The 24,811-nt window shown below is 39.0% G+C and overlaps 1 protein-coding gene across 1 annotated transcript in view; it reads right to left on the reverse strand.

Moving 5' to 3' along the window:
• GUCY1A2 (guanylate cyclase 1 soluble subunit alpha 2) overlaps window positions 1-24,811 on the reverse strand; it is a 135,796-nt gene that overhangs the window by 39,471 nt on the left and 71,514 nt on the right. Inside the window, exons 5-6 of the mRNA XM_054272339.1 lie at window positions 20,018-20,503; window positions 2,968-3,111 (exon numbers count right to left, since the gene is read on the reverse strand). Of these exons, the coding sequence (XP_054128314.1) occupies window positions 2,968-3,111; window positions 20,018-20,503 (630 nt within the window). The remainder of the gene's footprint in view (window positions 1-2,967; window positions 3,112-20,017; window positions 20,504-24,811) is intronic.

A 24,811-nucleotide genomic window follows, 5' to 3' on the forward strand; every position in this document is an offset into this window, starting at 1 on the left:
CAGTTTCTCATTACCCTTCAAGTGCCAGGCTGCTCACACAGGTTTAAGGAGTGCTGGCACAGAGTTCCCATCCTGCTCATGCAATTGTGCTGCCTCTGGCTCTGCTGGAAGTGCCAAATGCTTGAGTAGGTGTGAGCTGCACACCACAGTTCTCTCTCATCAGCATGCTATGAGCTCTGACTCAGAGCAGGGAGCATCATCTGGATACAAACCAGAGCTGCTTGGTACACCTGGCCACTATCCTGAGGTCCATCATGTCAGTTCTCTGCTCGTTTTTTCTATCTCTGTCGGGCTCAGGACTGAAGGCACTTGGGACGATAGCTCACATTCAGACTCAGGTGTTTATTGTTATCAGTGAAACAGCCTCCCAACCATGAGTTCTGCAGCCTTTCATTAACAAGGCACAAAATGGCTAACTATCTCTTGTTACAAGGTCATTTAAGACTAAACTATCCAATTAAGAAATGACACCTAAGATTGTTTGCCTTTTCAACCCAATAACTGATCCCTTGAAGCCCACAATGAGGACTTTTCTGTCCAATTACAAAACATCACCCAAACCCATGAAGAAGAAAGAAGAAGAAGGTGAAGAATAACCTGCCTCCACCCTAAAACCTCCATCTTGCTTCATATTTATTACTATGTTCTAAAACCCCAAACTCTAAGTTTTCCACCCTGTGATATTACACACTTCTAACCAACTATACACCCATAATCCCAGTGCTATTAATAAATTCTGGAAGCCTTCTCCACAGCCTCAGGTCAAACGCAGTGCTCTCTTGTGGGTCTGTGCCTTTCAGCACAGAAAGTTTAAAATTCTCAGCATCCAGGGTTCCATCCAACACATCACTGCTCACTGCCCACACTAGCATTGCTCTAAGGGGCAGATTTTTCATAGTCTAAATGGTTGTACAAAGAAGTTATTTTTGTGATCACTACAATGAACACCTTCATATGATAACAGTGTACCCAGATAACAAGCCTCATTTCATCATCTACTAATGCACTTGATAGATGAAAATCTTACCCTATATTCCTGTTTATGTGATATGGTATTTTTTAATTTATTAGTTTACTTTTTCATCCTGACTTTTTGAGACTTGAAGCGTCACTTAAGACATTCACTGCTATCACAGGGATGAACATTTCAAGAACCACAAAAAGTAAATCCTTGCATTCTGGTGAATTCGGCCTTGAGATGATAACAAAATACATTCATCAAAGTAATTTAGAAAATACATATATTCCATAAACCTTCACATCAGGCAACCTAAAAGTTAAGTCATGTATTTAAGAGCTGTCCAAGCACTTAACCACATACACACTTGAGGCCATGATGACCTTCCTGAAAACCTTGTTCGAGTGCTTGACCACATCTCCCTTATATCCAATCTGAACTTCCCCTGCTGCTGCTTAATGCACATGGAACATTTGCTAATGGGAATGTGTGGCACAATAATGGTCCCTTAATGTTTTTTTTTTAAGTGAAAAACTGCTGACTAACAAAAATAGGGGTCACTCTAGCCAATTTAACATTGTCTGGAAGGCAAAAGTCATGCCAACTGAATTTAGAAATTATGAGTATGTTTTTAATTATGATGATCATTGAAATACCCACTAGGAAAAATTATGCATTCCTTGCCACTTGTAGGAGGACACATGTGACAGAGTGTAGAAGCTCACAGCATAGACATCCACATTTAGGTTAAGTACATAAATCTCCCTTACAGACAACTAAAAAAGCACACATTTTTAGGGAGTGATTCATCTTGTCCTAGAGTAGACAGCTAAACTAGGACAAACTAAAGTAGACTTCTTCAAAAGTCCTTATTGCAGTAGTTTACAGGGTAAAGGTAGCCACATGAGAGGAACCCTAATCTTAATAAACTTTAAAACAAATCAGAATATCCTTCTATGAAAGATAAGCTTTATTTTTAAGCACAGCTTCCAGATAAGGTACAAAGGTAGCAACATTCTACAATATCACCATCCCTCCTGCCCTGAAATCTATTACACCTAAAATGGAAAACAGAACAATTAAGAAATTATGATGAACTTCTCAGCACCTCTACTTTCAGTTTAAGTATGATGAACTTTTTTCTTCTGAATTCTAATGGAGGTTTATTAGCACTTTTGGAAAATATTTGGTTATTCCCAGCATTTTATTCCATACATATTTCCTCTACAATGTCTTTTTGTTTTTCTTTAACAGGTTTTGTCATGCAGACAGTGAAAAAAGGAGGATTTTTCTGAAAAATAATGTGTCACAAAAAGTGAGTCTCAGAGTAAAACATACACCTTCAAAATTTCCCTACAATTGAAGCAATGACTCAAAAGAAAGTGAAAATATGAAGAGGCTATGGAAGACAGCTCTCCCAGCACATACCAGTGTAGTTAGCACACATAACTGCCTTTAATTATTGGAAAAGCAAATAAAATCAATCAAAAATATATATTTTAGTAGGATTAAATTAACATCTGCTTGAAATAGTTTTATATAAAAACTGAAAATGCTATGTCTTCTGGTATCTTCAGTCTTTTAATGCTTATTTTGTGTTCAATGAATGTTCACATGAAGTTTTAATAGAATTTTCTTCAAGATGCACAGTCCAACTTATTTTTTCAGAATGGTATTCTTTTGAATATTATGGTATAGGACCAAATGAAGCAGAACAGCAGAGGAGCTTGAAAATGTTACAAAACGACATCTGGCTTTTCCCCCACTGTAACAAAGTAGGGAACAGAAATGGCATAGCATGGGAAGGAAGCACATTAACACTGAGAAGGAGCAGGCAGTCCATAGATTCTTCTTTCACGCAGGTTTACACCAATTTGGAGAAGGGGCCTGTGGCCCATCAGAGCTGCAGACATAGTGATGCAAGTGTAAACACTCTGGCACAGAACATAACGAAATAAATCAGGTCTGTGTATCACTGACCAGCTGAGAGTAAAGAGCAAAGGGGTTACCTTAATCGGGCTTCCATCTGGAGTAAGAACCTCTTCTGAAAGCTCCATCATCTTCAGTGCCATCAGGGCAATGGCTTTGGCATGACTAAGGCTTTTCTTATGGAGCCCTGCTGCAACGCAGTACGCATCACCTATTGTTTCCACCTGCAGCAATCAGACAAACCCGGAGTTATGGTGTGATAATGAGGGGAACCCTGCCATTAGGGCTGCAATCAAACAGTTGCTTAAAACGTGTGAGCAAAACACCCATAAATAAGCAATTAGATAAAAGAGCATAATTACCTGAGTCTGCAAACAGGTACAGTGAAAACCCAACAAGCAACAGCACAGTGGTTTATCACCTAATAACCAAAGAAGATTGTCTAGAACAGTGTATGGCATGGGCTGAGATATGACAACATTCTCCCACAGCAGTAACACAGAAAATTGCATTTTCCTAAATAAGAAATCACTTGCAGCTTCATTTTATACTATCCTGGCTGAGTTTGCTGAAGGGTAAGAGTAGCGCCACATAATTATAACTCATAATTAGTATTTGATATGCTAGAAAATTATATCAGGAAGAGAATTAGAAAAAGCAAAACATCACCATAAAAAACAGTGAAGACTATCTAACTTCTCATTAGTGGGTAGCTCTTCCTGGTATAATTTAAGAAGAGATGCTACTGCTACAGACTTTTGCCTGCACATTTATCCCTTATTTTCAAATAAGAATTGATGTCTCTCTCTCTACCATGCAGGATGTCTTACTCTGCATTCCCGACCTCCAGCCATGAAGTTCAGCAGACAGAGCCCTCTGGTTTCTTCAGGCAGGCCTTACTGCTCTCTTATCCTGATCTGCTTTAAAAAGAGCTGGCCCCCAGGAGGAAGTGGGAGCAAAATGAATTGCAGCAGCCCTCTGGCTCTGGATAAAGGCAGCCTGAGAAACACTGCAGCCCTCTAGGCCTGCAGCTTTATTTACAGCATTGTGTCTTGCAGTCTGTTTGCTCACACATCTGTAAGATTCTCACACAAAATCCATTACCATGAGCCCAAGCAGACCTCAAGGATTAGTTTAGTTTTGGTGACATAACTAATCTGGCTTTCATTCTGCACACAACACTATAGGAATGCCAGAAATGCTTCAGCAAAGACTAGGGTGAGAAGAAAGCAAGCAGTGAGAAAGCATTTATTTGGAGAATAAATATAGCTGATTCATCTCTCTGCAGAGAATCTACTAAGTAGTAGGCCTGGATTTTCTCAGATTAATCTCCTGTGATAAACTGATAAACTGGAAACAGTATCTCAATATAAATAATACCTGAAATAGTAAGCATCACATGTAAACGTACTGCTGTCTGCCTGTTTGCAATATCTTAGGATGACTGTCCACAAGCAGCAGACACTACCAAAGCCCTGCAGTTTAGGAGTTTGTTTTTCCAAAGATAAATGGGTGGGCAATAATATATCCATGGCTGGTGAAAAATGTAGAAACAGAGCAAAAAGACAAACAAGCACAGTGAGAAGTATCAGAAGTTAAAAAGACAGTATGGAAGAAATAGATATTTAAAAATACTCTGAATTGGAAGGAAACATTAGCAGAAATCCATTGTCATTCTTTAAAATCATGAATAAACATCAGTAGGAATAGACTCAAAGAGCTTACTACAGAAAGAGCTGAGTCTGTGATGTCAAATACAAAAATTAAATACAAATTCTGCTCCTTGTTGAATGTCCCAATTTCAGAATTGCTTTTCCACTAAAGCTGGTTGCATAGATGTGGGATCATATACTGTTCTTGCAGTGTTCAGACAAAGCTACTTATTTTGTTAGCTTCTTCCCCCTTGGAAATTTCCATAGCTGTAATTTAACAGCTAAATTCCACACACTGAATGTACTGTACTACCAGAAAAACGGGACTGAAGCTGCCTCATATTCATCTTAATACAAAAATAAAAACTCTAATAATGCCATTACTCTTTAAAGTGCTTGTCCCTATGGAGTTCATCTGACAGCAATACTGGAGAAGCAGGGGAAGGACTATGACTGCTTAGACTGACCTGGTAGTTTAAACTGGATGTGATGAGTACTGACAGGTCTGTCTAATGATTTATCATTCTGTAACCCTGTTTTCAGTCACTTCTAGGGTCTTCCTCAACTAAGCATTTAAGCTGAAACTTTCATTACAAGTACCTCCACGAAACTTTAACCTTGGTTCCATCCTTCTTCAAAACCAGATTTGACAAATCTGAAAGTTCCAGGAGTTCTTGTAATTCAGGTTGTCCATGGCATTGCATTTGGTCCACTTGTATGGAGTCATAAAATTATTGAATGCTTTTGGCTGGGACACTTCAGGATTATCTAGTTTCAACTCCCCTGCCATGGACAGAGACACCTTCCACTAGACCAGGTTGCTCAGAGCCCCATCCAACCTGGCCTTGAACACTTCCAGGGATGAGGCACCCACAGTTCCTCTGGGCCTGTTACAGTGTCTCAACACCTTCATTGTGAAGAATTTCTTCCTTATATCAAATACCGTCACTTTTGGTTCACAACCAATGACTGTTCTGTTGTAACAATAGGCCTTGGTAAAATGTCTCTCTCCATCTTTCTTATAAGCCCCATGTATACATCAAAGGTCACAAGATCTTTTCTTTTCTAGGTGGAACAACACAACTCTCTCAGCCTGTCTTCACAGGAGACGTGCTCTAGCCCTCTGGTCATTTTTGTGGCCCTCCTCTGGACTGGCTCCAAGACATCCATGTCCCTTTTTTGCTTAGGGCACCAGAGCTGGATGCAGCACTGCAGGTGGGGTCTCACCAGAGCAGAGCAGGAATCACCTGCCTTGACCTGCTGGCCACATTTTCTTTTGATACATCCCAGAGTATGGTTGGCTGTCTTTGGTTGCAAGTACACACTGCCAGCTCATGTCTAAGTTTTCATCTACCAATATTCCGAAGTCCTTCTTCAGAGGGATGGTCTCAATCCATTCATCCACCAGTCTGTACAAATACCGGAGATTGCCCTGAGCCAGATGCAGAACCTTCACTTGGCCTAGCTGAGCTTCACAAGGGTATACGAGGGCATTAAAATAGAGACTATAACAAGAGTGATACATCACACTTCAGAATTTCAGGCTGGGCCCTTGAGTGGGTCAGATGCACACAGGGAAGAAGGGAATTTCTCTTGTCTCAGCTGAGGAGTAGCAAAGGACTAGAAATACAAAGTACTGCTCATAGCTTGCTCCAAAGTATTGCCTGGGTAGATCATGAAACTGTGCACACCAGAGAGCAACCTACTCCATAAATACGCAATGCCAATAGGATTAAAAGAAAAGGCAGGCACTACTCAAAGTGTCTAAAAATTGCTGCACTCAGATCTATTTGATGCACTTCGAGAGGATGACACACAGCAATAAAAGTCCAGAGGAAATCTCTACCATGTGATAAACTAGATTCTGAGTTTTTGACTTTGTAATGTGACTTTTAAGATGCATTAGTAGTAGTATATTCGATTTTTATATTCTTCCTAGATACATATGCAGGAAAAGATATTCTGCTTTCAATCGTTTAAGACTGGAATGCCTTATGCTGCTAGTTTAAAAAAGTGAAATATATTCTCTTCTGAATATTAAAGCTGTTTTTGCAGATGACTGACAGTTTACCATTAATAAGACATAGGGTTTTGGGGTTTTTTTGTAATTAAACTATAGTTTCTTACTGCTCCTAATAATTCTAGCTACAAACTGATTGCCTGGCCAACTGTTACCAACTTTTCATCCCTTTTCACTGATTTACACTAACCATAACAAGCTTCAATAGAGTTTTCATTCATTGGGAATTAATACACAGTACCATAGAAAAGAAGTTGAACTTGGATTTCAAGAAAAATGCAGTTTCTAAAAACTGCATTAACAGAATTTTTATTCTTAACTAACAAATGAAGAATCCAGGAAACTTTGCAGCTACTTACACCGCTATACAAAAGCCTCCTCTAAAGCCTTCTTTAACTCTCAAGTCACTGGAACTGTCCACATGTTTTCCACTCAGGCCCTCAAAGAATCTTATATTAAAATTAATAATTAGTTGAAGTGCTGTGTACTCTACAGTTCAGGAAAACTTTCTAGACCAGTATCCCAACACTGCTGAATACTGAAGAGTGATAATGCATCCAATTGCAGCAGGAAGCAAACACCTCCTGCTTTCAAGAAGTCATTTTCCATATGGCCAGCTTCTGTTAGTCATCAGTAGATACTGTATGCCTGCTTTAGATGTGAACAGCAATTTTTACAGAGGGTGAACCCTATAGTAATTGTCTTACAGTCACTTACCCTTAATTCATAACCATTTGAGATGGAATGTGATTTGCAGATCAATTCAGTAGCACAGAAGTCAAAATGTAATTCCTCTAATTCTAAAGTGCCAGAGAAAAGAGATTAACAACCTGATCCCTGGGCAGCTCCAACAGGTCTCTTCCAACTATCAGCAGCTAAAACTTATGCTGTCTTTTGTTATTAAACTGAGAAACTGAAAGTTTTAGCCAAATGATGTTCATGCATATAAAGTCAGGGTGTTGTTTCAGCGACAGTTTTTAAGGGAAAATGTGGTGCACTGATGTAATATCCCTGCTTTGCATCCTTCATCCTGAATTCATGAATATGCACCAGCCATTAACTTTCTGAACTTCTAGAGGTAACAAAAAAACTGAAGTGTCACACTTCATTTCACAGAGTGTCATACATGGGGCAGAAATACCATTTTTATAAGTGAAACCTGAAATAGCAGGCTGAAGATTTTTCACCTAAAGTACTCAGGAATTCAAACATTCAATTCTAATGAGTCCTACTCAGAACCTTTTTCAAAGCACAGCTTGGAAATAAACATAAAAAACGTAATTGCACGGGTCACTCTGAGGTCAGAAATATTAAGTACATTGAAAGAAGTAGCTGGAGGGAGAATAGGCTGTAGTTTTAGTCCTGTCTCTCTCAGCAGGTTTCCTGTGAAACCCTAATACATAATTTGTATCAGAACTATTACAATGGAGTACTCACTACTATTTTTTTCAGGTAAGAGACATAAATAAGTCTGAGTGCAGTTTGTGTGTTTTTTAATTTAATGGGTTAAATTATACTCATATCAATCAGACTTCTTTGTTTACAATCAAAATGAAATACATACCAAAAATGGGTCTGAAAATTCAAAAGCTTCTGTCTTTTTTCAGGAAGAAAACCTACCTTTAACAGCATGTCTTTTGTAGATCCTTCACCTTCCTCTGAAGGGTACTTATGTACTATTGTTTTCATCTCTAAAATACTCACAGGGCTGCATACAGATTTATTATCTCACTTGTAAGGGTTGTAATATCTAGTACCCATCAACCTAAAATAATTTATGTCACTGTCCTTTATAGCCTAATGGTGTTTTTTTGAAAAAATAAATTGGAAATAAAAAGTGAGACTGCTTTCCAGTTCAGGATAAAGAACCACAGGATATTCCTGCTACACACAGATGACCAGAATATAGGATTACTTTGGAAAGCAAATATGTAAGAATTTCATATCAAATGTTTGTTAAAGTTTTCTCTTCGTTGAAAAAAGGGTCATGTTTGAGGAAAAATATAATTTTTATATATATATATATATATATATACACACATATATGGGTAATCTATATAAGTGTATCATACACATAAAGTTTAGATCGAATAACCAGACTTAGATATTCTTTAGCCATGTCTTGATTTCTTACCCTTCTTTTTATAGAGTAACAGATGTTTCTTCCAATTGAATAGAGTTTCCATATGCATCAAATCCTGCTTGTGGTCTCCCCCCTTTCTGCTATTTTAATCACCAGAAATATTTATTTCTGCTTAAGTAAGTATGTGTTCATGATCACTGTAATTTTAAGTTGGCAAGGAAACTTGGAATATTAAACAATTTTTCTATGCTCCACACCCTGTTTACAGACACAGTGTACAAAGTATATGCTATGTTTAGCTGAAGAGAAGATCATCACTAAATTGTTTCTTATCACATATGAGTAATCTGCCAATAGCCTGAAACTATCCTACTGCTGGGAGATAGTCTATAAAACTTTATTTTGTAAAACTGAAATAATAACAAACAGCAGTTGCAATTATATCAGTTTCCTCTTAAAGAGCTTGAAAATGAGGAAAACAGAAATAATGAGCAGGGAAAGGGGCAATGCTTTAGCTAATTGCAGTTTAATGTTCTTCTGTTCATCACTTAACTAATCTCTCTGTGAAAACTAACTTTTCTATTTTGTGGTCCTTTTTTAACCTGCACTGAAGAGCATTATTCTCCACCTTAACCTGCCTCTCCTTCTGCCTGTTTCCTATGCATGTTTACCTTCTCCCACAAAAATACAGACACACTGTTCTCAGTGCATAAAATGTTTACTGAGCAGTTAACACTTTTCAAAACACAGTATATTAAAAAAAAATCTAGAATTTTAAAATATATCTGTCTTTTATAAGAAAATCTGTGGGGTGTTTTTCCTGAAATTAACATTATTTGCACCTGCATCAACCTACAGTTGATACCAAACAGGGGAGACAGGTGAATTGTCAATTTGCTCTAGGGCTGGGCTGCCATCCTGAGTGACTTTAACAGGCAGGGTGAAGCTTATGAAATTCAGTAAGGACATGTGCAAAGTCCTGTCCCTGGGAAAGAATTTATCTGGAACTGATACAGCCAACTTCCTGAAGAGTGGCTCTTTGGGAGAGACCCCAGGGGTCTTGCTGGGCAGTCAATGTCACATGGGCCAGGAACCAGTGCTGGGAACAAAGAGGGCCAGTGACATTCTGGATGTATGAACAGAGGCCAGGGAAGTGCCAATCAGCCCCCACTCTGCACTTGTTAGATACCACATCCACTTTGGGGGTCCTCAGTGCAAGACAGAGATTGATAAACTGGATCCAACTCTTTGGGGCCAGCAAGATGGGGGCTGGAGCACCTGGGAAAATGGGCTGGGAGAGCTGAGCTTGTCCAGACTGCAGCAGACATGGTTTCATGGCACTTGAGGGGATACAAGTAGGCTTTCCACAGTGGTGGAGGGTGAGAGAGCAAGAGAAAAAATGAAATCAGCATCCTTATGAATTTAGGAAACAGGGAAACCTGTGAAACTTACTGACAAAAAGGTCTTACTCAGATAAAAAGAAGCTTTTTAAAGCAATCAAGCATCTGCAGACAGTGAAGATTTCCACAGATACTTCAGCAAACATGGGGATAAGGAATATAATCTTTTTATTTTAAGTGGTAAATCTCAAAATGAAAATGCTATAAAGAAGTTTGCTGTATGAGCCTGACATTTCATAAGTAGCTCACAAAGCATCTTTTATTTCTTCAAGCAACCACATTCAGTACAAGTGCAGACCATTATAATGCATTATTTTGGCAGATTCTAAGATAATCCAAGCTATCACTATATGGTATTCCCTGTTCTCAAATACAGCCATTAATTATGTTACTAATTTTTTCAGTGGGACTGAGCAATGACGAGGTGTTTTGACAACAATCAGCACATTGATTCATATAATGCATAGAAATTCAGGCTTTGAATTAATCACTTAAGTGTTCTAAGGGACCCTAGTGAGAGACAACAGAATATCTATGCCAGTGGCGATGGGAGTTACTCCAGTGGCACTATAACAAAAATTAAGGAAGGTAGGAAGAAATGCCTTGAGTGGATACTGATTGTATGAGAGAAATTAAAATGCAGAAAAAGTTCCTTTAGCCCAATTAAAATACACTCTGTGCATTAACTATAACATGGCATCAAACTATAACATTATTAAATAACCATAAAACACATGAAAAGTAGATGGCACTAGCAGAAAGAAGCAGTATTTCAGCTGCAGCTGCATCTTACAGACCGTAAGCTGCCAAGATGTAGCAGCTGTAATCTACACAGGTGGGATTCAGTTCACCTATCCAGAAATATGTGTAATATAGCAATTTGAATATGAGCTATTCACTCGCAATTCTCTTCATAATCAATGAACCCAATGGGAACTCTTGCAGTTACCTGACCTGTGCTAAGAACCTCCTTCATAAACAAAAGTCTAACACTTAAAAACATTCACACTTACCCTATAAAATCAAACATTCCTCTGTTGACTGTGAGAACAAGTCTAATTATTAATTCTATGCTAAAAGTAGCATATTTTCACCTCTACCTCAGAACTGTAGAAAAGGAAGAATTAGCAAGACTATGTGAAGAGGCAGAAGGGCAGATTGAACCTCTGAAGGTCACAGAGGCAGGTCAATTTTAAAAGGAGGACATGGCAAGTTCTGCAAAATCAAATAGTCCTTTAGGAAAGGTGATCTCTAGATTGTCAGAGGAACCAGTGGAAAAACCTTCTACACTCCACAGATCAGTTTCCTTTCCAGTCTTCGATACTAATCCAGAAAAGCATTTATTAAAGGTATAAACCTTAAGTGATTCTTATGATGACCTTAACAGCAAAATCAAAGCCTTCTAGCATATTATTTTGATTTGAAGACCTGGATTGGTTTCTTAATGAGCAAAGTCAAAGTTCTATTTGTACTCCTCAGCCTAGACTCACTGGAGCACATCTTAGCTTCCTGCACACCCAGGCTGCACTTCCATGGTAGCATATAAATATTAAAGGCGATGGTTTTATAAATTTCATCCCAGCATGAGGCCAAAATTCAGGATATGAATGAACACTGGAAATTATCAGAGCCTACAGTAAAGACCTATGCTTTCACACAATATTCATTATCCTGTTTATCCATATTTCATTCCATCTGCAAGACTGAACTACACAGTACCTCAAAACTATGTACTTCTTTTATGAAAGCTGAAATGTCTTCCTTCTAAAGGAATACAGTCAAATGCAGCTTCAAGATGAAATTCTTGCAAGTCTAACTGTAAAGGAAACCTTTGAAGTTATTAGTATCTCCCTGTGGCTTTTCTTTCATCTGTTTTCTGCCCTAAGTTGTACAGCAGGAGAATACCGAAAAGGCTGTGGTATGTGGCAACATGGTGCTTCAGACTTTTCATTTGGGCTTCATTATTCCTGTCCATGACTTCTAGTCCAGCAGCAAACAGGACAGCTTTTAACTGGTATGGGACAAAAACTGAAGAAAATGGAGATTCTGTCCTTTTTTTGTTTTAAGTCAGCAATCTCAGCACTCATCACAGGAACAATTTATTTGATATTCATATTCTACCTCAAGATGTCATTGACATCTCCCATGTTTCCTTCTACCCAAATCATTCTCACAGTATCTCTGCAGATCAGTCATAACCTTACAATGTTCTAATTCATGATGGAGCTCACATTACCAAGTGTCAGTCATACAAAAATGAAGCTTTAATTCAGTATACTCATCTATATTCTTTCTATAGTAACTGAAGAGAAAAATGAATTTTCAAGGCATGACGCATTCCATCCTGAATTCTGTAAACCTCTTTTTTTCCCATTTCCTACAGCAGGATGCAAATGTGTGTGTCTTTGCTTAATTGCCTGCATCCATGCCCAGACTGTCATTTGATATGCAAGACCCCTCCCATGCTGTCACCAGCATGCTTTTCTGGGCATTGCCTGAAAAACAGGTTTATGTGGGCCACAGGCTTAGTTTGTGAGACTCCCAGAAGATTCTAGGGGAGCTCTGTGCCTTTGACAGTGCAGCACAGTGGGCATGTTCCTGCTCCCACAGCATACCCCAAGCCAGGAGAAGGACTGCATGAGTGTGCTGACTGCTAGTGCCACGATACCATTGCTCAGCATAACAGCAAGATCCTGCTTAGCTCAGAAAGTCCTGGGTCTGGCCACGCATATTTTGGCATGCAGGTCAGGGGATGTTATTAGTCACTAAGTGCAGGGAGAGCAGATGTGAAGTATTTTGGGCAGCTTATGGTACAAAGACTTGAACAAGTCATTTAATCTAAAACACAGATTCTAAGGAAAGAAGTAACAAATAAACATGCCGGAGGGAAACCAGATAAGGTTATTTCCCTGTGACATTAAGTGTGTGTGCTCTTTCTCCGGAGGTGGTGTAAGTGCAGTTCAGAAAAGCCTCCTCTGAGCTTGGATAAGGTATTCTTGATCCTGAGGTAGGTCTAGATCCACATTTCTGTCTACATTGCAATGAGTGAATACTGTCCTTTTTCAAATGAAACAAAATCTATTTGGTTTTGTGCTGTTTCTGAATACAAATTAAGGCCTAATTCTGTTTACATTTTGAAGTTTTCTCTAAGTTTTTTCTACTGCAAAGATTTGTCAGCAAAGCTTTGAAACAGTTGAATTTTGCAACACTGCTTAAGTTTAACAATATCCGTCAGCATACAGCACTATTTATAGATTTCCAAATCTCTGGTATATTATAAAAAACTTTTTGCTTTGGAAAGGATTATAAAGTTTTCAAGATAGGATCTGAGAACACAATTGCTTTCAAAGAATGTCCTTCAGTTTTTACTTAGTGTTTCACTCTCTTAGCTTCTGTCTCTAATGTTTTTAAAATCAATTCCTAGGCAGTGAAATCTTGTGCCCAAGTTTCAAGGTAACTTTGCAACACTTTTATGACATGACATTCCGCTTTTGGAAATTCTTCAGGAAAACTCCTGTGTGAGAAGGGAAGGATTACAGGCATTCACCTATGAAGTTCAGAACTCTGTTATTCTTGTAAAGCTCATTTTTCAAAAGAAGTGACTTCCTATAAAACCAAGCTGCTTTCCCAGGAGCCTAATTAAGAAGCAATTGCTCTTACCAGGCCTGAGGGCATCTTATTTTTAGTGAATTTAATGATGTTACACACTGGCAAGTTCAGGAGCATTTTGCAGGAAGAGCTGTGTTTGAACTCTTTCTAAAGCACCTACTTAGCAGTCTTAAGCACAGATCTTTCAGTATGCAATATACGGAGAAACTCTTTCATCTACACTGTAATTCAGAGGGCTACTTCCTTTACAGAAGAAAAAAGGCAAACAGTACTTGCCATGTAGAATTACTACCTAGTATCTTAAAAGAGGGTTTTTTTTCAGTAGTTAAAAGAGTCATGCCAGAAGACTTGCAGTCTACATGACACCAGCATCAGGTTTGCACACAACAGCCACGGAATACAAAATTCATAGTGTATAAATGATTTCTCTCTTCTGTAGGAAAATATGAAACTGCAAAAATCAGACCAATTATCTCTGATGAACAGAAAACTTCCTGGCTGGCATTCTGCATACTGCAATATCAAAGTGCAGAACTACTTAACAAAACAAGAAAATTTTAAAATAATAATGTACGACCCAAGACACACATTTCAGTTTAATGTGATTGTCTTTCTCTCAGTGTAAGTGTGGTCTTAATTTGCCAGAGGTATCCCCAGTATTTAAACTCCTAGTGAACCAGAACACCCTCCTCAAGGTTATGCAGGCTTTAATTTATGTGTCCTGAAATTCCTATGTCATCCAGTTTCTATAAACTTACTTAAGTATCCTCCATGTTAATTTAAATAATTTAATAAATTAAGGTACAGTTATGAAAGCTATTTGCATGAATGAAAATGTTGCATCTTGGTACATGATAGTCCAGCCAGAGTGCTAAAAAATGAAAAGGGACAAAGCAGATGGAAAGTGAAATTAATTTTCTCCAGTCCCTCAGAGGTACTAAAATTTAGAAGGTGGAAAAACTGGACAGAATAAAACAAAGGACATAGCATCAGGGACATAGCATCTGTGTGCTGCAAGAGGGAATGCCCTTGGCCATGCCTCCTGTCTGGCCACAGTATGTGGGCTGGCTCCTCAGTTTGGAGCAGGGAGAACACCCTTCTCGGTCCTATTCAAGTTAAAGCTTATAGCCAGGCTTCACATACAAACTGAGGACTTGGAAAGTGCTCACAGGACCTGTAAGCTGGACACAGACTCTAAGGCTCCCATGCAACTTGAGAGAAATGGACCAGGGCAGTTACAAACAAAAGTGTGCATTCCAGATGAGAGAAAAGTGAAAGGAGAGAGACCAAAAAAAGAAAAAAAAGAGAAGGAACTATATACAAGTATGGTATTAGTGAAGAAGTAGAGAAGTAGTTGTATACAGAAACAGAAGTCCCAGGCTCTTTAGAGGATTCTTGGGTGATGTATTGCAGGAGAACATGCACAGATGTTTTAGTGCTTTGTGCCGGGCTGTGTGTTTATAAAGCAAAGAATAACTCTTCTGGAGCCTGAGTGTCTGTTTGCTTCATTTGCAGATCTCCCTGAAGACAGAAAGTGTAAATCGTCCACAAGGCTGGAGAAAAATATATGCTTAAAGGAATGGGAAGTCTTAAAATATTCTTGAGTTCTTGGGTGGTGTTACACCAGATCTGCAGGGAAAATCCGTGGAACATTTTGTGTTTCTTCTTTTTTTCCTTAGAGTTTTTTTTCCCCTTAACCCAAGAACACTTCTGAGTCCCCCAAAGAGAGAGCTGCCCTGGCTTTGCTCTAACTTCATACTGGAGTGAGACATGCCAGCGTGCCAGCAAGTCCAGGTACAGGCAAAGACTTCAAGGAGGAGAAAGTGTCATATCCAGCTCAGAGACAGGAGAAAGAAGGTTCAGGAACCCTCCACGGTGGGACCAAAAGAGAGCAGTGTGCTGAAGGCAGCTCTACCAGGCTGGATGGCACTGCAGGGAAAGCGAGCTTCTGGGCTATGGAATCTTTTTCTATTGCCCATTTTCATCTATTACACATTCAAAACCCACTGACGTTAAGCTATCGGGAAGAAGCAACACCTGGTTCACTGGTAATCCTCAGAACTTCACCATTCCATTTTTATATAAAGGTATCTTGTAATATTTTATGTGTTCTGTATTGCTCATGTAAGAGTATCACTATCATTTTATGTAAGAGTATCACTATCATTTTATATAACTTAATTGCACTTCCTGCATTTTGCAAATGCCTAAGCTGAAGTTTAGAATTTTAAAACTTCTCAAAATGGCCATGTATTTGCACAGAACTTAAAAGATTAAAGCTGGATGGAAAGATGGCAACAATAGTGGCCATAGATTTTACATGAAAACTTGGAGACTAAGTTTTTTTACTTATGAAACATAAGGCATGGAAAACTTCAGAATAATCTGAAGCTCATGACTCTGCTTACTGAAGTATTCTTTAGTCATTATAGCATTGATAGTAAGGTTGAGAACATTTATTTGAGTACAAGTATGTACAACTATACTTGTATTTGAGTACAAGATGTATTAGTTCTCAAGAGGGGACGGTCATGGCACTGAGAATGTAATGGTATTTTCTGCAAAATGAGCACAGATTTCTGCAACTTAAACTACCAGAACAGAAATGCGAAGTTATATTCTTAGAAAATGGGAGTTTAAAATTACATTTGAAATATAAACATTTTTACATATAAACATTTTTCAAACTGGTGAGTATCAGTCTTGAATGATTGCAGGAAAATCCAGATTTCCCATCATTTTTTAGTCTTGAGTCTTTACAATGAGCAAACATTAAGGCCGTATACAGTGTTAGGCATATAAAATCAGAAAATAAAGATGTAACATACTAAGTGTATCATGTTGCCAGGAATAAAAACCCATGGAAGCTGCATGTGGTACTGCTCAGAGAGAGTGCCAGTTCAGTCAAATAATGAAACCAAAAAGAAAGCAGCAATCCACACAGCGAAGCTGTGGATTCTGACTGTAAAATGAATGTATGTAAATAATCAATAAACTTTCAATTAAAATGTTTATGATGAAGATGTATAGCAAAGAAATTCTGGCAGCTGACCACAGCTCATTTTCAAAAAACATTCAGGACTCTCTGCTTAGACATGGACTTAGGACTTCAGAGAAAGTGAAGTATAGCATCAGAGAAAATGTATTATGTCTTCAAGGACAAATTCTGCTCTGTTTAGAGAAAGGACAAAGAAACTAAAACCTACAGGATCAGGCCTGGTTCTGCTCTGTTTGGCTTGACACTACCCTGCTATGCAGCCAAAAAAACATGCACAATAAATGCTGCCTTTAAATAAATGCTGCCTTTACACAGTTAAAGGGTGCAAGAGGGAAATGCTTCGGAAAGGAAACTGAGGGGGAAAGAGCTGAGAAAGTAAGCCTACAAAGGCAGAAGGACTCAACAAGAAACAAATATTGTACATGAGCCAATGTCAAATACATATTACATGAAGGAGAAACAGAAGCTGTGGGAATCTTAAGCAGGGAAGATTTCAGACTGCAGGGTTAAGTCTAAATGCCAGAAGACATGGCTGCAGCATATCTAAATAGCTTGTTTGATAAAGAGATGGCTTAACTGAAGCACCATTTCCCAGTCCTTGGCTGATAAACAACAGGAACTCAGAGGCAGAGAAAAACAGGTCAAAAGAGGCCAACAAGTACATATTTTACCCAAAGCCACAGCTTTCAAAATGTACTGAGATATCTCTCCCATGACTTCTGCTCCTGGAGTCCATGCTTTTACTTGCATGTCCACAAACACCAGCTTGCCAAGCATCTGCAGCTACACTGACCTGGACTGCACTCCCTGGTTGACTTTTTCTCCCACTCCTCAACCTCAAGCCAAATAAAATTAGCTCTGATAGTCAGCAGCCCCAGATTCCAAATGCAACACCAGGTCTCAGTTCTTTCACCTTCTTGTTCTTCTGTGATTATCATGAGCATGTCCCTCCTAATCTTTTCAACAAGGCTATATGTCAGCAGATTCTTTCCCAAGTTTCACTCCCTAAAACACAGATTCTTCTAGACTGCTAAAACTGTCACCCAGGCTCATAGCACTGTGCCTCTCAATTACAGCAATACTCTCCCTCAGCCTGGACAAATGCAATCTGTCATCGTTGCTATCCATTCAAAATGCTGCTGTGAAATTCATCTCCTGAGCCCATCATCTGTCTGTGTCATTCTCACCTGTGCCTCCATCCATTGGATAAGCTTTCCCTACCTCATCAGTTATAGCTACTTACTTTAATTTCCAAGAAATTTCAAAGTCTAACTCATCACCCTTCAGCTCTCTCCAAGCATTTTCAGTGTGTATCCAAGAGCTTATTATGCTTGCCCTCTATGTCTGATTAGTTAAATGTGAGGATCTTTGTTCTTTCTGTGCCATATTTCTCTATAAACATCCCTGGATGAACAGCATGAGACAAATGAAAATACTACATTCATTGCAGGATTAGAAGCAGTGAGGTTCTGAACACAAAATTCTGTAACAGTAAAGCAGGGTAAATAATTTATAGCATGGGATTTATTTATCGTATTTTACTTAATTTTCTGTTTACAAAATGGTGCATTTGGTATTCAGATGTGTCCACCAAATAATCTTTGCAAATTATTCTTGCCATGCTGCTTAAAAACAACCAAATTTAAAAATGTATGTATTTAGGTCACATGATAAATGTCTGTACCCTAGTTACACAAATATATCTTTGAGGTGGCCTGGGTACAAGTAGTGGTGATTAAGTATCTAAAATTCACTACCTGACAATAACTTATAAAATCATAATTGTTGTGGTGGTGATTATTCCTATGCATAAATATTCCTTCTTTGTGTTCTCAGAGGACTCAACCAACCTTCTCTGCAGTCAGATTATAGAGTTTTGCATACTTTATATCCTATTCCCATGCAGCCATAATTTTCAACAAAGGATATTCTGAATGCTTCAAAACAGCTGAAATGAATCACCTGGGAACACAGTGAGTGAACACACAGCATGTGAAGCAGGGTCACCAGGGTTAGACTCTGGGTTAGAAGTTCCTCAAGTCCTCTTCCTGAAGCTGGGTCATAAATCCAGTGCAGCAACATTAGATTAACACACACTGAGATCACACTCACCATCTTTTCTGACAGCATCACCACAACAGTTTTCAAATTAGGGCTGGTACCTTCCACTGCATTCATGTCCCAAGATGGCATTTGGCTTCTGAGCATTAGGAGAACAAACCCCTAAACCATGAGCTGAAAACTTCTTTACAGTGTACTTGTTTATTTTGGTAAACAGCCCTACCAACCTTTAGCTATACCATTTTCAGTTTTATCTGTGATACATGCTGTAGCTTTTCAGCCATGATTATTATTTGGATGGGTAGTAATTATTTTTCAATTCCTTTTAAAGTGCATTAAGGGCTAGAAATGAAAGGAGCAGGACATTTTTGAAACCTTTTTCTCTACAGCCTATCAACAAATACTACATTAAATAGTTTGAAAAATGTTCGTTTGCAAACCTCAGGCATGTAATAAAGTCAATATGTAATTTTACAACCACATCTCTTTTCTCTTGTGCATTAACATATAAAAAGAGACTTGCTCTATTTCTTCTATCAGAATATTAAAGGCATTCCATATACAAAACAGTCTGTAGGTTTCACAAGATAATTACACTGCTAATATCTTCAGTGCATTTATTAAATTCTACCTCCCTCTTTTTTTCACTCATATACATACCGGACACCAAATCCACTTAAGAGAAGTGGAGATGAGCTCTCTAAGAGTTCTCTAATGGGACCAGCATGTGTGACATTTCCTTTGGAGCATGGCACACCAGCACTATGTCCCATTCATTACGTTTACTATGCATAGACATCTGCTGTCCTCTTCCTGTTTTTCAGTGGAAGTTGAAACTCCTTATAATAACATTTTTTAGTGAATGCTCTGCTCCTCATGGAAAATTTATTTCTTTCAAGGGAAAGATAAATGCCTAAACCCTAAACCATTCAAGTCAAAGGTGAATGCCTCCGAGGAGCTGAAGCCTGGCTTAGGATTCGTCACTGTGCACTTCTTCATTGTTAGAACACTGTGGCTGATGTGTCATCTAAAGGAAACCAGGCTATAATACAGGAGATGTGTATTTCTACAAGAAAATGGGAATATGAGACCAATATTCCCATGGGAGTATCACGATGACCATTTCATATTCAAGCATTTGAGTTTCAATGGTCATATTTCAGATCTGGGTTTTTTTACATATAAAACAAAAATATTGCCCCCATATTTTTCTGAGGAAGGTCTGCAATTTATGAAAAAAGCAACTGAGATTTTTTTTCTGCCTTCATTTCAGTTATGTTTTGCTAGGTTAGGACTTGAGCTGTTACCTTGTAGATGTCAAGGAATCCACACTGGTGGTCGAAGCGCGTGTAGAGCTCATTGAGCATGCTGATGACCTGCATGGGCGTGCACTGGGCACAGATGGCAGTGAAGCCAACAATGTCCGAGAAGAGCATGGTCACATCATCAAACTTCCTGGCCTGAACCTGCTGCCCCTGCCACAACTGCTGAGCCACCTCTTCGGGGAAAATAGAAATAAGGAGATCTACTGTCTTCTTTTTCTCCTCTTCCAGGGCTTGGTGTGTACATTCTAGTGTTGCCTTGAGCTTATCCATTCGCTTTTTCAAGCCGTCCTGTGCCTTTGCTTGCTCCCCAACCAGTATGACATCACGAGTAGCATCATGGATTGGTATGTCTGAAAGATGGAGGCCTCGGCCCATCAGCTCATCCAGCTTGTCCACACAGGGGGAACCCAGAAACAATATAGAGTTTGATTCTGGCACATGAATCATTTGTCCTTTAATTTCCATCACCTGTAAAACAAAAAGAAAGAGTTTAGACAAGGGGGAAAATCAACTTATAGATGTGGATCCTCATTCTACTTCCTCTGTCTTTTCAGCTAAAACAATTAACTGTAGCCTTTTATACAGAAGCCTTTTGCACTCACCTACTCAAGTAATGAGACTCACAGTCTGCTCACCAAATTGAGTCAGAAAACAAACTAAATTGACACAAAAGTATTCCCAAATCAGATGTTGGATTTTGTTTGTACCCAATTAAATAAGAAAGCAATAATATGTATTCTCAGAGTGTTGTCTAAATAATGCTCCTGGATGTACCTGGACTTAACAAGCAAATTTCTGAGTTGTTCTTTCTCTGTTACTTAGCTATTAATTACAAAAAGCAAAAAAGGGAAGAGAAATTGCAACTGTCTGAAAGCAGGTTAGTGAAATGAAGTGCCTTCTGTTCTTTTTCAGCAAAATATCTAATATAAGTCAATTGTGGTCATTTTATGGAGGAATCAAATAAAAATAGATGTGAAAAACAGCTCTATAAAATAACAAATGGCATGGAAATATCGTACTAGTCCTCCTGTTTCCTGTTTTCCTTCTCATACATGCCGACTCAGTTAGAATCTACAGATTTCTTGGTAACAGAGCTTCATCCAATTTGTATTTGTGGGATAGCAGAAGGTACAGTATGGAAGGAGCATCAGGTGGTTCATCACACTGGTTGATAGCTTTTGCATTAGCCTGTTAGATGTCTAGATGTTTTGAGCACTGTCCAAGGGTGGATATCACTGAGGCCGTGGATTGTCACCTCTTGCTCCATGATGGCAGTCAAGCACAAAACTGCCAGACTGAAATGGACACTGAAAACTAAATTAAATCAGACAAAGTGTATCTCTTTGTAAACACAGCTTGCCATAGCCTCTGTCATGAAAAACAACTCCATTAATGTTTCCCTTCCAGGACTGCGCAAAGACCAGGGCAATAATGTGCAAGATGATCTAGAAAAACCCACAGACCTTACCCTGAGGATCTCACAATCAATACAGGCACAACACACAAACCTTGTGCACCTAAGCAGTGTTAGGCACCATAATGCCTTGTATCTGTGTTTTTCTATTCCACATAGTATCTTAAAATGAAAAGGCCTCCTCCGGTCACCATTTCTTTCATCATGTAGCCATTTGCTTGCTGTCACATTATTCACTTATCATTTAATCCTCCTTCCATCCATAATCCTACCAAGCAAAATAGAAAAACCTCCATCAGGGAATCCAGAGGTGTTTGTAATAATGATGTGATTTAAGTGTCCAGTGGTCTGAAAGCTCCTGCTGAGGTGATAGGTAATCCTACATGGTACTTCCATGTCTGGGGGAGATTTAAGGAAGCACCTCTTTCTATCAGTTGTTTTTACATAAGGTTTACATAATATTTTTATACATAATGCTGTCATTGTAAACTCTATGGCAACATGAGAACTGAGCCTATCCTGTCCCTATTGCCCTCTGCCTTCTCTGCCAGCAACCTAACATTCAGCTCCTGATGTCAGCCAGGGAACTCAGCAAGTGAAAACAATAAATGCAAGTCATTAAAATTGTCAAATTTTCTAATTTATTTTCCTGCACACCTACTAATATTTACATTCCTAAGCCTTGCTTCCTCAGCTTCACTCTGGGACATTCATCTCAGTGAGAAAGCCAGTCAGCTAACTGCATGAGCTGATTTAATGCTCCATGGCTAAGTGTTCTTTTTCTACTTTTGAAACATGGCTCCCTGGGAAATAGGATGCTTTCTGCATGCATGCAGCCTCATGCTTCCAAAAGGGCACATGCAAAATTGTTTTAACTCCGAAGTACAAGTTGCCAAATATGAAATACATGGTACAGCATTTCTAAATTCTCTTCCTATTTTGTTCCCCTGTGCCAGAGAGTTTTCTGTTTGTTGATTTTCATTCTTGTGCAAAATAAAAGTATCTCATATTGCCTCTTCCATCACTTCCTCACTTGAATCTTCCATCTCCAGGTGAAAACAGGGTGTTTTCAGCTCAGGAGGATAAGAGAGAGTGTGACCACAGAGCCTGGCTGAGCCAGCCTAGCCTGGGCTTGAGCTGCATGTCAGCAAGGCAAGGCACCTGGCTTGGAGGTGTGTTTCTCCTGTTAACCTGCTGCGAGACTAGAAGAAAATCAATGCATCCTCCTGTGCTCCCACTTTGCCTCTGTCAATTTGAGGTGTTAAACTCTTTGATGTGATCACTGTCTGTGTTAATATATTGTGCCAACTTTCCCCAGGTGGACTTTTCTCAGGAAACACTGACTGTGTAAATAATGTACGAAATAGGCACTCTGGAGTCCTCTGCTCTGCTTCTGGGTAACCTCAGGCAGATTATCAATCCTGACTTCTTATGTGGCCTTTCAGCACAGCAGGAACAATGCTATTGACCACCCTGTAAGACACTTGGAGACTTATGTGTGAAAAGCAATAAAAGACATACCATCCTGTAAAATGCCTAACTAATAATAACCAAGTGAGCTGCCCTCTGCTTCAACAAGGTTGTTTCCAGAGCATTCTGAGAAATTTCTGCGAAGATATTCTCTGTACAAAATTTATTAGCTTCCTAAAACTGTCAAAGGTTCAGTGATATTTCAGCTTTATCCCCTAAATTATCACGTGTTCTGTTTAATAGGAATCGTTGATGTTTCCTATCATTTCTTTCATGTTACATTAGTGACTTTGTCATCCTGCTCCCTCTTGATGACTGATGAATGTTTTAGAAAATAGCCTGCCAGTCTCTTCAAGTTGCCAAATCAGGGAACAGGACAGCAGAAAAAAAACCTGCCCCAGATTTCCTGGGGCAAAACACTAAGGTCTTGTAAAGAACAACAGTAGAGAAGAGTTAAGACTGCATCACTCTTATCAGCTTTTGCAAAGCCCTTTCCTTTCCAAAGAAGTTTCAGATATGATTCAGACATTTTCTAGCAGACTTCAGTATGCAACTGTGATCCAGCAGGACCTCCATCTATTTTCTTTGATTTTTCATGCTTCTTATATTCTTCTTTTTTATCTAAAAACATAGCTGATGTTACACGGTATCAGGTTTGCCTGAAGCTTGCCATAGTAAGTCACACTTCTGGGCACCTCCCCAAAGCTGGACAGCTTTACACCTGGACCATAAGCCTACAGGCAAGCAGGATGGCATCATCCATCTTCCTTGTAAGCAGGGAAAGATAGAAACATTTCTGTCATCAGTTTTATTTCATTACTGCTACATTTCATTGCCTTCCTGTCTCTTTAATTACATTCTCACTGAATAAAATGAGACTAATTCTACCATTTTCAGAGGACATTCCACTGATTTACAGTGGTGCAAGAGAACATTTTGAAAAGAGCAATTATATATATCATATTTTACAGTCTTATGTTGCAGTGAAATGACAGCACAGCCTAAGTAGCTTTGGGATGAAAAACAAAAACCCTGTCACTGAAAGAAAGGGAGCAAATGGTTCCTGATTCCAGGGAACTCTTTCAGTGTCTCTCCCCAAAGACCCAGCTCAGAAATACTCACAGATTCTAAAGCTGCTTTTTGGGAACATGGAGAATCTCCCACTGAGCAGCGCACCACCAGCTCCTTCATTAGGTACACAATACCCAACCCTCTGCACAACCTCTGCATACTCTGGATGCAAACCACCCCAGGAACAAAAAGCTTATGAATCAAATGCTAAATCCACTGCCTAATTTTTAAGGAAAAGCACAGGGAAAAGTTTCATGGGTTGCACTGAGGGATGACAGTACTCCGTACAAAGATGTGTGTTTCGGAATAGTGATTGAGAGAAGGTGTACACATCTCCTCAAAAAGATTAAGGAAATACAGGATGGCATCCCTGAGAAATAACTGGGGGATTAAAAAGGATTTTCCTTCTAATTGGCCAGACCTTTTCTGCAGCCTCTGCAATCCACAAATTTCAATGAAGCTGCTCCTTTGATTTTGATCAGTGCATAAACCCTCCCAAACTGTGACTATAGTCTTCTCTTTTTTTAGTTTTATTAATTGGGATTAGGTTAGAAACTTACAGTGCTAGGCCACACTTTCATACACAGTTGCACATCCATGCTTGATTTCATACAATGGACAAGTTCAGTAAGAGAAAACAAAGCTGCTTCTTTATCAAGGTCATAGCTATTTAGAGAATGGAAAGACTGGGGCAAAATCAGCTTGAACCTGAACACCATCACCATCATAATTTCCAGGTACAAAGAGTTTAGGGTGACTTTCAGAAAGGAGGTCCAGCTGTTAACCTAAATTTTAAAACAACTGGACTTCTCTGAATATCC

The sequence above is a fragment of the Melozone crissalis genome, unplaced genomic scaffold (assembly GCF_028551555.1).
Source record: "Melozone crissalis strain CALT ecotype California unplaced genomic scaffold, PUWL_Pcris_2 ptg000013l_1, whole genome shotgun sequence".
Taxonomy (NCBI): domain Eukaryota; kingdom Metazoa; phylum Chordata; class Aves; order Passeriformes; family Passerellidae; genus Melozone; species Melozone crissalis.